This window comes from Pleurodeles waltl, chromosome 1_2 (genome assembly GCF_031143425.1).
Source record: "Pleurodeles waltl isolate 20211129_DDA chromosome 1_2, aPleWal1.hap1.20221129, whole genome shotgun sequence".
Lineage (NCBI taxonomy): Eukaryota > Metazoa > Chordata > Amphibia > Caudata > Salamandridae > Pleurodeles > Pleurodeles waltl.
The window spans coordinates 1,205,324,453-1,205,341,582 of record NC_090437.1 but is presented as its reverse complement, the minus strand read 5'-3'; the positions used below and the strand labels follow the sequence as shown (position 1 = coordinate 1,205,341,582).

At 41.8% G+C, this 17,130-nt stretch overlaps 1 protein-coding gene across 3 annotated transcripts in view; it reads right to left on the bottom strand.

Annotated features, from left to right (window-relative positions):
* Window positions 1-17,130, bottom strand: part of LOC138249750 (signal peptide, CUB and EGF-like domain-containing protein 1) — a 325,594-nt gene that overhangs the window by 175,777 nt on the left and 132,687 nt on the right. For 2 of the 3 annotated variants that reach the window (XM_069203825.1, XM_069203816.1), the window contains exon 2: window positions 4,338-4,481. The exons of the other annotated variant lie outside the window; for it this stretch is intronic. In XM_069203825.1, the coding sequence (XP_069059926.1) occupies window positions 4,338-4,481 (144 nt within the window). The remainder of the gene's footprint in view (window positions 1-4,337; window positions 4,482-17,130) is intronic. 3 annotated transcript variants of the gene reach the window in all.

Sequence of the window (17,130 nt, the reverse complement as noted above, 5' to 3'; positions counted from 1 at the left end):
AGGCGGGAAGCACTTATTTCTGAGAAGATCATTGGCTGTTTTTCCTACTTTAATTTTGTCAGGTTAACCTCCAGTTTAAAGGTGTTATCCTACCTTGGATGACTTTTTTTTTTACATCCGTTTCTGTGGCTTCTGCCATTGATGTGTCAAGGTTTAAGGGACATTGTTGTTTTTCCCCTGACTTGCACTTTGTTATTGGTCAGCAATGAACATGACCCTGGCTGTCTTTTAGGGGTTCCTCTTGTTTACAAGTCAAGCAAGTGGGATCATCAAATTTGCCACACTAAAGTCCTAAAGAAAGGCTTCCGCTTAGTTTATGCTTCCTAAGTTATTTTTGCTTTCTAGTTGGACTCATGTACACCTGAATTATCTTTTTTCCTTTCTTGTTTACCCCAGACTTTCAAACTTTCCATGCTCTTCCCCTCACCACTGTTTTTTCTTGGTTTGGTAACTTCACCTACCCTTTTTTGTTGTTGTGCTAATTGCTGGTTGTGGTGGTGTGTGTGTGGGGGGGGGGGGGAGGGTGCTAAAGAAAAGGGTTTCTTCCAAGTATTCTGTCCCTGTCCGTCTCTAACTTCACTGTGATGCTGGGGGCATCTCACTCTTGAGGGGTAATTGTAGGAAAGTACCATCTTGCCTGGCATGTTACCCCCATTTTTTCACTGTATATATGTTGTTTTAGTTGTATGTGTCACTGGGACCCTGCTAGTCAGGGCCCCAGTGCTCATAAGTGTGCCTGAATGTGTTACCTGTGTTATGACTAACTGTCTCACTGAGGCTCTGCTAATCAGAACCTCAGTGGTTATGCTCTCTCATTTCTTTCAAATTGTCACTAACAGGCTAGTGACCAATTTTACCAATTTACATTGGCTTATTGGAACACCCTTATAATTCCCTAGTATATGGTACTGAGGTACCCAGGGTATTGGGGTTCCAGGAGATCCCTATGGGCTGCAGCATTTCTTTTGCCACCCATAGGGAGCTCTGACAATTCTTACACAGGCCTGCCACTGCAGCCTGAGTGAAATAACGTCCACGTTATTTCACAGCCATTTTACACTGCACTTAAGTAACTTATAAGTCACCTATATGTCTAACCTTTACCTGGTAAAGGTTGGGTGCTAAGTTACTTAGTGTGAGGGCACCCTGGCACTAGCCAAGGTGCCCCCACATTGTCCAGGGCCAATTCCCCGGACTTTGTGAGTGCGGGGACACCATTACACGCGTGCACTACATATAGGTCACTACCTATATGTAGCTTCACAATGGTAACTCCGAATATGGCCATGTAATATGTCTATGATCATGGAATTGCCCCCTCTATACCATCCTGGCATAGTTGGCACAATCCCATGATCCCAGTGGTCTGTAGCACAGACCCTGGTACTGCCAAAATGCCTTTCCCGGGGTTTCACTGCAGCTGCTGCTGCCAACCCCTCAGACAGGCATCTGCCCTCCTGGGGTCCAGCCAGGCCTGGCCCAGGATGGCAGAACAAAGGACTTCCTCTGAGAGAGGGTGTTACACCCTCTCCCTTTGGAAAATGGTATGAAGGCAGGGGAGGAGTAGCCTCCCCCAGCCTCTGGAAATGCTTTCATGGGCACATTTGGTGCCCATTTCTGCATAAGCCAGTCTACACCGGTTCAGGGACCCCTTAGCCCTGCTCTGGCGCGAAACTGGACAAAGGAAAGGGGAGTGACCACTCCCCTGACCTGTACCTCCCCTGGGAGGTGCCCAGAGCTCCTCCAGTGTGCTCCAGACCTCTGCCATCTTGGAAACAGAGGTGCTGCTGGCACACTGGACTGCTCTGAGTGGCCAGTGCCATCAGGTGACATCAGAGACTCCTTCTGATAGGCTCCTTCAGGTGTTGCTAGCCTATCCTCTCTCCTAGGTAGCCAAACCCTCTTTTCTGGCTATTTAGGGTCTCTGTCTCTTGGGATTCCTTAGATAACGAATGCAAGAGCTCATCCTAGTTCCTCTGCATCTCTCTCCACCTTCTGCCAAGGAATCGACTGCTGACCGCGCTGGAAGCCTGCAAAACTGCAACATAGTAGCAAAGACGACTACTGCAACTCTGTAACGCTGATCCTGACGCCTTCGCGACTGTTTTCCTGGTGGTGCATGCTGTGGGGGTAGTCTGCCTCCTTTCTGCACTAGAAGCTCCGAAGAAATCTCCTGTGGGTCGACGGAATCGTCCCCCTGCAACCGCAGGCACCAAAGAACTGCATCACCGGTACCTTGGGTCTCCTCTCAGCACAACGAGCGAGGTCCCTTGAATCCAGCAACTCTGTCCAAGTGACTCCCACAGTCCAGTGACTCTTCAGTCCAAGTTTGGTGGAGGTAAGTCCTTGCCTCCCCACGCCAGACTGCATTGTTGGAAACCGTGACTTTTGCAGCTACTCTGGCCTCCGTGCACTTCCGGCGGAAATCCTTTGTGCACAGTCCAGCCTGGGTCCACGGCACTCTAACCTGCATTGCACGACCTCCTAAGTTGTTCTTCGGCGACGTGGGACTCCTTTGTGCGACTTCGGGTGAGCACCGTTTCACGCATCCTTGTAGTGCCTGTTTCTGGCACTTCTCCGGGTGCTGCCTGCTGCTGAGAGGGCTCCTTGTCTTGCTCTACGTCCCCTCTGTCCCCTGACGCAATTTGCGACATCCTGGTCCCTCCTGGGACACAGCAGCATCCAAAAACCCTTACCGCACAATTTGCAGCTAGCAAGGCTTGTTGGCGGTCTTTCACTTCTGCACGACTCTCCACGGCGTGAGGGATCCGTCCTCCAAAGGGAAAGTCTCTAGCCCTTGTCGTTCTTGCAGAAACCTACGCTTCTACTGTCCAGTAGCAGCTCCTTTGCACCCACAGCTGGCATTTCCTGGGCATCTCCGACTTCCTTGTTCCACAGGTACCCTCGACTGGAAATTCATCGTTGTTGCATTGTTGGATTGTGTCTTTCCTGCAGAATTCCCCTATCACGACTTCTATGTCCTTTGGGGAACTTTAGTGCACTTTGCACTCACTTTTCAGGGTCTTGGGGTGGGCTATTTTTCTAACCCTTACTATTTTCTAATAGTCCCAGCGACCCTCTACAAGGTCACATAGGTTTGGGGTCCATTCGTGGTTCGCATTCCACTTTTGGAGTATATGGTTTGTGTTGCCCCTATCCCTATGTGTCTCCATTGCATCCTATTGTAACTATACATTGTTTGCACTGTTTTCTAATACTATTACTGCATATTTTGGTATTGTGTACATATATCTTGTGTATATTTGCTATCCTCATACTGAGGGTACTCACTGAGATACTTTTGGCATATTGTCATAAAAATAAAGTACCTTTATTTTTAGTATATCTGTGTATTGTGTTTTCTTATGATAGTGTGCATATGACACTAAGTGGTACTGTAGGAGCTTCACTCGTCTCCTAGTTCAGCCTAAGCTGCTCTGCTAAGCTACCATTAGACACCCTATACACTAATAAGGGATAACTGGGCCTGGTGCAAGTACCCCTAGGTACTCCCTACAAGCCAGTCCAGCCTCCTACAGTAATCCCATTATCTTCCAGGGACGACTCATGTAAGTAATCAACTAAAGATTCCCTTCAGACCCTGGCAGTGTAATAACACTATAGTTAGGCAACTCAATGGCACTCATTTTATCAACAGAGGAGGAAAGGCTGATTCATCGGGATTCAAACTTGTGACTATGATGTCAAACACACAGATCTCTGCAGTAGGTGCATAAGAGCATACTGCACCATCAGACCCAAGATACAGAATGTGTGTGTATATATATATATAAATATATATATATATATATATATATATATATATATATATATATATATATATATATATATATATATATATATATATATATATATATATATTACACACAAACACACACACACACAATCCAGATTTCGATGCGTTTTTGTCCTGAGCCCATTTAGTTCGATCCTAACCAACACAGTGTGCCAAGTACTAAATTATGGATTTTGCATCCAAATATATGCTGATTAGTTTGTCCTATATTGACATTTTGTTGCGTCTATAGCCGTGTGATTTGTTAAAAAACCACACGAATAAATAATTTAATATAACAGAACCATGAGTACTGTAATCATGGAGACATTTTAACTTCTGGCAGAAGGCTCAGTACACCCTAAGGGTACATAAGTACAACAAACATTCTGCAACGCTTTCTACTTAATAAACGTGCTCTATGTGCTCAAAACAAAAAAAGAGAAAATCTTCCCAAAACAAAAAGGAGAATGCCCTGTTTGCCACAGAAAAGAGAACTGTTCTTGCAACAACACATGGAAGTTCGGACAGCTAAACTTACCATTACTGTAGAATGTCCCTGGTGAACACGGCGCGCACAGAGAGATGTTCACTGCACTGCAGTTACCTTCTGCGGTTGGAACTGGGGATGTTTCGTTGATGGTGGATGATGGCTCAGTAGTGGTCAGCTGGCAAACAACCAGACCTGAAAAGAAACCTGTAGGTTAGGTCTGAGTTCTGAAATTTAGAGCCATAAACCTCCCCCTCTCCATTTCACATTTATGCATGAAGCAATCCACACACATCTGAATCTGTATGTAAATGCAGATGCACAGAGTGCAGTATGTTATTTATTACTATTGCTGAGCGTGGGGAAAGGCCATGGCTCAGAGGCGGAGCCTCAAGTGGGTGATGATGTTCCTCCACTCAATAAATTGGAAACAACTGGCATATTACTCTCTGCAGATATGGTTTGTGCCAGGCATTTTTTTGTGTGCTTTTTAAAAAAAAACATGCATTTAAATAGAACAATGTGTCACACCTGTGCCGTCCCATAAAAATCAAACTCAGTAGGCCTCGTGAGTCTCAAGAGTTGTTCCTTCTGTAAAGTAGCTAGAGTTTAATCCAGGGGTCTCTAACCTTTTCTATAGTGAAAGCTACTTCTGATCAGTGAAAGTCATTGAAAGCTACTGAAGGCTAAGCAACTCATGCACGGTTACCAGACACCCCCACGTCCAGCTTCATTGATCAAACTATAATATCTCGTTCTATGGACACTAGGCTTGATGTCAAAGTACTTTGGATAGGGGTACTATGACAGGGTCCATATGTATCAGTGAGAGCGTATTCTTTGGGGGATGTACAAACCTGTGTGTGTGTGAATGGGATGTGTGTATTGGTGACAGAGCTTGTGTTGTATGTATCTGTGCCACAGGACACATCTTTCTCCATATGTGGTACTGTTACATGTATAACACAAACATACAAAAAAAAAAAAATTGGAGAAATATAAAGTGCAGAAATATGTTCTGCAAAAATGTTCATAACGGAACATTTTTCTGCACTTTAAATTTCTCCCACTTAAAATAATGACTGTATTTTTCAGTCATGAATATGGCACAGTGTCTACAAGCCACTGGGAGAAAGATGCCTGCTGTATGTAAAGGTTATACTTTAAAAATGATAGAAAATTAAACTGAAGAGTTAACTTCACGTTTATAAGGATTTCATAAAACTCATCGAAATGTTCTCCCGTTTCAAAGGTCGCATTTATAAGCAGCAGTTATCTTGCTCCCAGTAGCCTGTAGACAAAGTGCCATTTTATAACAAAATATTGCAGTCAATTGTTTAAATGAGAGGAGTTTAAAGTGAAGAAATATACTCCATGAAACATTAAGAAGTAATAAGCATAGCTGAGAGTGAAGAAAAACAATAAGGCTTAATTTTTCACTGATATATTTTTCTTCACTTAAATGTCAGTTATAAATATGGCACAACACCTCCTGGCCATCAGAGGCATGAGGCCTGCTGTTTGTAAATGCAACACATTCAAATGGGAGAAAACAGTGGAAGCTGCCATTGACATGTCATTGATTGGTCTGAGCGGCCTGCTCAAGCTGGGAGCCTGTTCATGTTCTCTGGTCAATACAGGCAGGTAGAGAACATGCAAAGTGTGCATGTCTATTTGGCCAGCCAAACACGGCTGGCCAAACAGACATGCACACATTGTGGTGCATAGCCCTCCTCCGGCTCCTTCCCTCCAGCCCAGCTCACCTTGCCCTTTACTAAAAGGGAAAATAAAATGATAAGAACGAAGCATAAGTTATTTTCATTTTATTTTTCCTGTTCTGTAAAATCCAGGACACTGCTCTGCCTTAGTGGAGGAGACAGCCCTGGGAGAAAATAGAGTTAACTTAATTATTAAGGCAACTTTTGACATTTTCTCCCATTTAAAAGCATTTAAAAACAATTTTGTTCTCACGCTTTGAGCTGACAAGGACTTAAGAGTTTTTTTTAACCAAATAAAGCACATAATACATAAAAACTCTGGTTTGAAATCACGAACCTGAGCAAAATCGCAGTACAGGTACAGAGATTCATCAGTACACTTCAGATACCAGCAAACACCCAACATTTGGACTCTCAAAACATACCATCCTCAGTCTGTGTTGCACACCTGGACAGTACTCCGCTAGTTGGGGAGGGCTGGGGGGAGGCAGAGGGGGGGGGGGGGGGGGGGAGTGGAGGGAAGACAATTAACAACATTATGGCTACTCTGATTTCATCAATTGCTCATAGGGGGTGGGGCGGTGGCGTGCAGCTCTGTAGGTATAGGTGACCCCGGGGTTGATCCATCCCCCTCCTCTGCCGCATCCCCACCCCCAAATGGTCCGCTAACTCACCCCAGATCCCCAAGTCTCTCTCCGCACGCTCATCTGTGTGAACCTTCTTGAGCCTACACTCCTCACCTATCGCAAATTCCAGTAAGCCAGCTCTCCATGTATCCCACGTTAGTGGAGCGGCTCGTGCCCAGTGGATAGCGATATGCTGTCTAGCCAGCATGAGGACAAGTCAGATCTACAGACTGGCCCTGACTCCTGTTATATTCACCAAATAAAGTACCATAGTCCAATCGGCCCGCAGCTTGCGGCACCTCCATGTTACATGGATGAAGCCGCAGGGGTCTTATTGCAGTGGGCACAGCTGGCCGGCCGCATTGGGCAAACCCTATGGAGCCTCTACAGTGTTAAGTAAGCTTTGTGGAGACAATAGAGTTGTGTTAGTTTAAACCTAGCATTGCTAGTAGTGTACTGTACCTGCACTCTAGCATGGTTCCACTCACCATCTGTGACTAGGGCGTCAAAGTCTGTGTCCCATTTAATATGGGTCGATGTTATGTCTGTCTGCCGACCTCCCTTCAGGGCTGCATACAATCAAGAGAGGAGGCCCGTATGAAAGCCCAGACCCAAAAGTGTTGTCAGTACTCGGGACTTCCTTGGTTCCTCTGGGAAACCCGCCCATATTTCACAGGCTGTACGAAATAAACTTGCATATTGCAGCAACTGCCCGGGACCAACTCCAAACAGCTCACCTACCTCTGTAAGCATCAGAAATGAATTATTCAGATACAGATCTCCCACCCTCTGGCAGCCTATTTAAGAGTTAAATATCTCAGTTCTTCACCTCATTGCCCTAGCCTCGGTCATAAATCTAATTGAGGGTGGGAGGGGTGAGGCTTCAACACCGAACAAGAAGGAAGTCGACCTGTGAGCTCTGGCATCCAGAAGCCCTATTTTCTTCAAAACGTCATTAGAAGAGTTCTGAATCTTCTCCTCAGCATTCCTGCTGATGCTTAACCTTCCTGGCGGGGCTCTGGCCTGTTCCCTCATTTTGCCTCTCCTGTGTGCCACGAGGTGGATTTTATTTAGAACACGAGCGGTCGCCATTTTCTTTGCTTGTCACTTGAAAAATTTCTCCTCATGAAGTATGGCTGACCTATCAGGAGTTCTTGGGAACATGATATGACATGTTTTTCATGTCCCTTCATCTGATGCTAAAAGTCTACTTTTCTTTTACATCTGAAATGCCCAGTGATGCTGTTTGGCACCAGTCGCCATCTTCTCAATGGACCGCTTGCATCTTTATCTTCATGAGAGTCCTCTAACATACCAGATGTTTTGAAGACCTCCTTTTAGCATACATATAAGCTTTTTTCTATAATTTGATGGTATAAGTGTCTGCCATTCTTATACTGAAATGCCCAGAGGCACGGTTTGATAGCAGTCACCACTCTTTGCGATACTTTCTTTCATGATCTCTCTCCAAATTGCAGCAGAGATGTTCCATTCAACAGGCCACCCTACTATTGTTGTTTTTCTGCCTCCTTTATGTTCATGAATGCCTGGATGTTTGAAGGACTCTAGTGCCTCAATATTATTGCACGACAATCACTTTGATTTATATTGATCTCTAAAGATTTTTTTCAAGCCTGTGTCTTTCGGTACTTGCCTTTACTGTATGGTGATCGTAAAATTAGTTTATGGGCAAATTAAAACCCTCTAAGAAGGTTTCTCAATAATAATAATAATAATACACATCACTTCAAAATGGCCAGTGACTTGCGTGCTGGCACAAAAGCCACTCCATCTGTCACAAAGTCCGAAAAGATCCTCCTTCACTTATCATGTCTGCTAATAATCCAGTTTTGGATAGTACCCGTGGTCAGTGGCTTACAACGTTTTATGTGTGCGACCAAAGAGAAACTGCAACAGATTGAGAATAGATTGATTATTAAGGGGGGCAAGATGGTTGAAATGAAGTAATGTGTTAGTTCTCTTCAGGATTAGCCTATACAATTCCTTGCTAGAACAAATCTTAAAACTCAAACTCCATACAGAAAATTTGGAGAACGGAATTTGTTGCAACAATCTACACTCTCTGAAGCTCTCAAAGGACCTGATCTCCTTCATTTTTTCTTTTTTTTCTTCAAGAACTCCTTGGACTCCCTACTCCTCCTCCTCTCAATTTGCAACAAGCTCATCGCCTGGGTCAGCTAAACACTAATTTTTCCAAACCTCAAGGTATATTCATGCTCTTCCTTGAATTTTTGGACATTCTCCATGTCTTGAAAGCTGCTAAGGGCAAACAGTGTCTTGTCCAGTCATAATATATTTATATCTCAAGACATCTCCGATGCTACGGATGCCAGAAAAAAGGATTTTCTTGCTCCGAGACCTCAAATGCAACATCTAAACATACAATATGGCATTCTCGTCCTCTGCTCATACAAGATAACTTATGAAGGCACTTCTAAATCCTTTGATGATCCTATTAAACTGACAATGTTTCTTCAGAACATTTTGTCCCATGTTATGGATACTGTCAGAAGTCTCAAGATGCTTCCATGCACTTGTTTCCGTTTCATCTCCTTACAATGGCTTTTTTCTTCTTGTTAATGTTTTTATCTGCTCTCTGCTACTGTTCTTATTACGGTGTTGACATATTTCTTACCACTTCTTGGATGCTCATCCTTGATCTGCTGTTTCTTCTGCTCTCCTCTGCTCGTTCTTCTACTTTCCTCTCCTTTGCCTTACTTTTTTTTTTCCACTCTGCTCTTTGTGAGTACTCAGATGATACTAGTTTTTCTGTCCCCATTTTCATCCTGCATTTTATTTCACAAATGTTGTCATTTTTGTCTCCTTTCATTTTGCAGCCTGTTACCCACATTTCTGTAATGTTACTCTCTTGTATGCAGTAATTTTAAGATTGTCTCATGGAACGTTTGAGGTCTTGGTCACCCTGCCAACTATCAAAAGGTACTCTCTCACTGATCTAAGCTTGATTTCAAATTGCTCTTTCACAAGAACCTCACTGTAATGCTGATGAATCTGTTAAACTGAAAAGACAAGGGGCTGGGCAGGTTTCTTTTCTTTCTCTCCAGCCATTGATCATAAGGGTGGTGTTACTATCCTATATCAAAGCTCTGGGACTACAGGTTAAATCCACTGAATGGGATACTGATGGCCAAGGCTATGGTTCATAACAAGCTTGTTATTCTGTTTAACGTCTATGGCCCAGCTAGTCCCGATCCAGATTCTTTCAGTCTAGTACAGTAAAACTTGACAATATTTGTAATTCCAATATCATTATGGCTGGTGACTTTAACCAATTGTTGGGTCCTTTTTCAGTTAGAAAGTCTAAATATTTAAGCCAGATAAATCACAAAGCATACCAAACAGCCATCTCATTTCGACCATTACTTGATGTTTGGAAAATTTATAACACGGATAAATTGGAAATTTCTTTTTTCTCCAATGTTCACAATACAATCTCCAGAACTGAATATATTTTAGTCACTAAATCATTGATCCCTACTCTACAATCCTCTGAAATTGGCTCCATGTTAATTTATGATCATATCCTTGTACTCTCCTCTTTTGATTTTTCTACTATTGATTCCAAAACTGACAAATGGAAATGTAATAATCCCTTGTTATCCAACAGTTAATTTATTATTGAAGCTAATGCCTTTAAGCACTGGAAGGAGAAGGGCATTTTGATCATCAATCTGTGGAAAATAATTCTATTGTATCTTTCGAATTCTTAAAACTACATTATTAGTTACCCGACTCATTCATAAAGGAATATAGACAGGTCTTTTCTGCTTCAATAATCCTAAGGAATCATCTATTGTTGATAATTGGGATGCTTTTAAGGCCTCATTTCAAGATTTCTCCATAGCTTACTCAGCCAGAAGAAAGAAGAATTTAAATGCTCAATATCTCCTCCTATTCAAATCCAATAAGACTCCCAAACATGCCGACTTTACCTATTTTACTCAAAGTCAAATCCAAGTTCTGTGGGGTCAGAGCAAAAAGTAGTAAAATGCTTGCTGGCTACTTAAAAATAAAAGCTGAGCTTAAATCTATTGGTCCTATTATCAATTAAATTGTTAACTCCACATCAATCTATAATACTGATACTTACAGTGTCGATCAATCCATTTATAAAACACTCTATACAGAGGATATTATGCACTTAATGTACAGAATGTCCTTGATGGCCTCCCTAGCCCACCATCCCTTACAGACAGAGATCCATTGGGTTTGAATTGGACCTCAAAACTCAGGAGGTTTTGAAAGTAAGTAAATCTCTGAAGAGAGCTAATGGTTCTGGTCCTGAGGAGTTCCCCATTGAACTGGTTTCATCCCTATACCCCAATTTGTTCCCAAATTACTAGACCTTTTAACTCTTTTCTCTCTGATTCCAAAGCTAGTGCATCCTATTTTGAAGGCCCGATTATTATACTTCCCATACAAGATAAAGACCCAAACTTTTTCACATATTATACGCCCATTGCCCTTATTAACTATGATTAATGGCCAATATCTTATTCTCCCGCCTTGAATCCATGGCACCCCTTCTTGTTAACCCTGACCAATCTGGCTTTATTAAAAGGTAGACTTGCTGCAGACAATGCTAAACTTTTCTCCAATATTGTTAGTCTAGCTGGAAAAATTGATAATCTCTATTGCAGCTGTCTCTTCAGATGCTGAAAAGCTTTTGAAAGCATTAATTGGCAATTTTTGTTTACTACCCTTCATTGGTCAGGTTTTGTCCCAAGATTTTTTTTATAAAACTACTGTATTTCAACCCCGTGCTAGTGTTTTTCTCAGCATCTGTTTTTCTCCTTCCTTTGATCTACACAGAGGCACCAGACAGGGTTGTCTCCCATCTCCATTATTATTTGTTCTTTGCTTAGAACCATTACTAGAACAGATACACTGTAATACCCTTGTATCTGGCTACAGACAGGGCTCTTTGGATGCAGTGGCGGCTGGTGACATTTGAAAGTGGTGGGGGGTAAAAGTTGGCTATGACTCATGTAGCGAGTGAAGTGAGCAAGCTTAATGGACAAATGTGGGGTCCAGTGTGGGTCCTCCTCCCAAGAAAACAATGAAAAAAGATTGACAAAATGGTGCATTTTAAAGCAAATGAATTTAGTGAGAAAGCAAAGGTTATAAACCTATAGTCTCGAAATACTAAACACATTACAACTGCCCCATATCTTACTGCATTAATATGTTCCACAGTTACTTTAACGTGCAAATTGTACAGCGCAACAACTTCAGTGTCTTGCACTGCATGCCGCACCAACTTTGGAAGACAATTCTCTAACCAGGCATTGGCAAGCACCCACAGCTGCTGGTTACAGTCAGTCATACAGAAATATGTGCAGGCAGGTCTTTAAGTGGGATGAAAAACGTGGGGGCTCTTAGGGGGGACATGTAAAATACATTTCTGTGATTCCCATAGTGTGCCACCGACCTGTATTTTGGTTTCTCTCCGAGATGTTATTGCATCCAGAAATATAACACAACTGATATACTCCTAAAAACTGTCAATACTATTGGCTTTGTCAATGGATGTTAGATGTTTGAGCTCATCCATCTGCACATTTTTAACCTCCTCTTTCTTCTTGAGCACCCCCTTTTCACTCTCCCCAGAATTAACTTCCTCGTATCGCCCTCATTTTACCACCCCAAACGCACTCTGTACTCATTCACATTTAAGCACTTTATTCCTTTTGCCTTCCAAATATTTTGTCCACCCCCTTTATACACAATTACACTGAATTGTAATTGTAACTGTAATACATGACAATTTTTCTGTGTGATATGCAGAGACACCAACCTGCTGACAGGCAGTTTGCTTTGCCTTCAGCCTCAGCACCAGCACTCTCAATCAAAGCCCCTCAAACACCTGGCACTTTCCAAGAGTAATAAGATGAACAAATAAAAAAGGTACAGAACACATGATGAAACAGCTAACTCTCTTGAGTAATGCATCATTAAGTAAAATGTGAAATAAGAGAGGAACTAAACCGCGGACACACATTACCTTAACATTTTAACATTCATTGTTCACAAATCACTGCATGTTTTTGGCATTAATGTTAAGGGCATGAAGATAGGACAAGTTTTAACACCATACAGAAGATAACTGCCTTTACTGTAGGCACATATTTCTCGCTTTGAGATTGAGTCAGATATTTGGATCACCTTCACAAGGGAACAAGAACCATGCTCGTTTTTTTTAATCAATTTCTTGCGGGAACACATACAGCAACTCCACTTCTGAAGGGACAAGCGATCTGCAGCCGGAGTCTGGAGTGTCACAGTGGAGGAGGTTAAGTTTACAAGGAGTCTCAGCACAATATAAATAACCCTAGATTAGCATTATAATACTTACCATTACCGAGGACAAGGCACCAAATAACAAATGCTTACATCCACGCCTACTGCATGACAAATGGGAATGGGTGAGATCTATGCCTGTGAATGACAGATGCCTGCTCTCACACAGCGATGAAGACTCCAACACCCGAAACCATGATGCTAAAAGCATCACTGGCCTAAAGCGGATACTGCCATAGACTACAATGGAAACAAAGGGCTTTAGAAAGGTAAACTCTGCGTTGAATGTCACAGTGGAGGAAGTTGATTCACTGCCTGGCTTCCGTCTCCTGCTTCAGAACAAGGCTGGGCAGACAGGCTATGACCAACAGCCCAGACTTAAATGAATCAGTTTGTTTAGAGATGCGATCACATCTCTATACAAATAAATATTACATTTTTTGGGCATAAATGTGTGAGAATTTCAGAGGGGCACAGCCCCTTAGCCATAAAGCAGAAACCACCTCTGTTTGGAAGTCAAATTATCTGCCTATGACATTCTAATCTAAATGTCCAATCACTTGACCTCCCTGCATCCTTTTTTTTTTTTTATATATACAAGAGATTTCATTATGATATAACGTCTCAGGATACACCCCTAATTGTATTAAAACTGAGATTTTTCCATTGAACTCCCTCTGCTATCAATACATGTTTGCTAATACCAGCTTCACTTGGTGTTCCTCAAATATTTAACACCTTGGTGTTTGGTTTTCTCCTACCATACAGGGCACACTGTCAGAATTTCACTATGTTGAAATCCAGGTTACAAACATTACTCCTTTCTTGATCTCCACTACATTTATCATGGTGGGGGAGACTCAATACCATAAAATGAATATCGTTCTAGACATTTTTACACCATCTCTATGTAATTCTTTAAAATCCCCCATTGCCATTTTAAGCAACTTGACTCCATTTGTATGAAATTCTTATGGAATAATAAACATACATGTATTGCCCACTTTAAACCTAAACGTATTAAGAGTGAAGAGGTGTTCAATTCCCAGAATGTAAACTTTACCACTCCTCTTTTTTGATCTAACAATTTTATGCTATGATTAACAACTTTCATGATCAACCTATTCCAATGTGGATTAATTGTGAATGCACTTTATTTAATAAACTTTCCTTTAAAAATGTTGTTCATATGTCAAACTGTACTTTAATATAAAAAAAAAAAACATTTTAAAATATTGACAATATCTAATCCACAAAGTATGTTTTGCTAACCTAAATTTTCAACAGTGCTTTTTGTACTCCTATTTTTTTTTTTTTTTTTACAATAAGTTTCTTAAAATTTGCAACATACATTTTTACTTTAAGCACTGGAAGGAGAGGGGTATTTTGTTAATCAATCTGTGGAAAATAATTCTATTGTATCTTTCAAATTCTTATAACTACATTATTAGTTACCAGACTCCTTCATAAAGGAATATAGACAGATTTTCTCTTCCCTCCAATATTTCTTTTCTAAACATTAGATGAGCCCCGATTCAGAAATAGCTGTACTTGTTACCCCTTTTGAAACAGTTTTGCATGACACTATCCCTAAAGCTGCCTACATGTACAAAACATTAATATCATCTGATTCCCATAGAAGTGAAAGTCCTCTGGAATAAGGAAGGGGAACATATTTCTCTCTCATATCCTCACCACCCTTCTGAGATGAGATTTGGCTTAAATTATTTACTACCTCTAAAGCTGCTCACATTGAGCAATCACTTTTTATTTATAATAGAACGGCTATCACTCCAGATTCTGTTGCTCAATTTGATTCTTTTATGGTGCCCATGCTCTAAATATACTGGTTGTTTACTTTATGTTGTACAATTGCTCTCATGTTAATAATCTATAAACATTTACGCCAAACTAGAGTTCAAAAACCTTTAACTCTAATGTACTGCCTACACAGAAGAATATATTCTTAGGTTCTATAGCACGTAGTTTTGAGCAGTTATCTACTAAACCCTAATTGTTTTATAGTTTGATCCTTGCATTGCTCTTGCTTTTGAAGTGATGCTTTCCTGTTGGAAAGACCCTCCTAAACTAGCTTGTGATAGAGCTTCTCCAGGGAGGTCACCAAGGCTTCTCCTTTCCCCTAGGAAATGGCTCAAACTAGGGAGGACGATCAAAATGGATTTTATTTGTTTTAAACAGTGCTCTGCTCAGTCAATACAGTCTGTGGTATATCTCTGTAAGCCTAGTCTTTCTCTTCTCCTTGGTCTGACAGCTTCTTTTATTCCTTTGTCTCCTTAGGTCATCAGGTTTCTTCATTATCCAGCTCTCAGGTAGCCAGCGAAAGAAGGGAAGAACAAAAGAACAAGCCGTTGTAAGGGAAGTGTTTTCCTTGTTGCTTGCATGCACTTAGGGGGTAGAGTAGTGTGGGGATTTCTTCTGTGGGTTAGGAATAAAGCATTTACCCAAGTGAGTGCTACACACATGAAAGAAAAAATAGAAAAAAACAAGTAATGAGGTGGTAGAAACCGTGGTTTGATTTTCTTTTTGGGAGGGGGGGGGGTGTAGTTTTTCTTCCCTTGTACATTGTTGTCTTTCTTTTTATTTATTTCTTTAATTATCGTGCCTCTGCTTAGGGATGTTCCGTCATGCCTCCGTCCACGCTGGTTTTACCTCTTAGTTCGCCTCCTTCGTCCGCTCCGGCTTTCCTTATTCTTTCACATTCTTTCTCTGCTCCGGCTGTTCTTCCTCCTCCCTCCGCTCTCCCCGGTGACGGATCTTTAAGGATGACGCATGCACGCTCCTCTGTGCATGCATCCAGTGTTCTCGTCGGAGTCCCCCTGGGGGACTCAAACATCGGGCTGGCTTCTCCTGTTCTTGTGCCCTGCCACAGAGCTATATTCACATGGTGGAATTTTTTATGGATGAACATGGAATTCATACTGTATCATCAATACCATCTGGGGCCCATTCCAGAAGCCCACTTTGTAACATGCTGGGCTTCTTTCTCAATTGTTGAGCAATGTTCCTCGCCACAATCTAAAGAATGCTTTCTCAGAATTGTTGGCCCCAACTTAGACTAGGATGTTCAGTAAGCCTGTAAGGGTGGGGGGCAAGGTTGATAAGATGATCAAGGACTTCACTTGAACATTCTTCTTGTTGCCAACCAGAGCCCCTAAGACAATTCTAGAATTCCACACCGTCTGGGGAAGGTCTCCGTCTTCTGCGTGGATTCCTATACATAGTGCAGAGGAATGTTTTGTCCAACCGGCACAGTTGCTGTCTACTGTAGTAAATCTGGTGCAGATCTTTAAACTGGATTAAACAGTATTTTGAGAATATTGAAATCTCTCTCCCAGCCAGAGCAAGGATTGCTATCTATCATCCTGTATACCTTCGAGATTGTTTCACCAGATACCCATGGATATAGCTAATTTCACTTCCAAAGGCATTTGTTCAGGTAGAGTATCTTTATTGGAAAGATATAGGGAGTGGGAATGTCAATTGTAGGTAGAAGAAGAACTGGGTACACCGGATTCCAACATAACATTTTGAGTGACCACCCACAGTGGAGTTTCTTTAGTCAGTTTCCCAAACAATTTCCTGTGTTGTAATGAACTCTTGAAAACAGTTCAGTGGCGAATTGTTTCCCTTGGCCTACAGTCCATTCTAAATTTGAGGTATGATCTCAAACGGTACAGCATTAACTACTATGTATTGCTTGGAATTATTAGGGAAGGTTGGCCATTCCCAGACCTCCATTAAATATTTACCTATAACATTTCACTATGGACATCCTACGGGTTACAAGCTGTGCTATACAAATCTACATAACATTCTTCCATAGCAATACCCTGTGATATATCTGAGGAAAGAGGAAGGAATCTTAAACTGGAGGTAATGCAATGTAGATAGGGCCTTTTGTGGTGCCACCATTTTAACTAATGTCCCCCTACCTATTATGGATAGAGGTATGGGATTCCTGTACAGTAGATCTCGTTTTGGCCCTTCAAGTATTGGGATGATATGCCCTAAATTCATAAATCCTGCTTCACAATTCTAGCGATACATTGTCGGCCTCACCCACTAGGCCCTGTGATAGGCAAGCCTCACCTAGTTTAAGACATCACCACCGTTGAGAAAGCTTCTTCAAGTCATTTT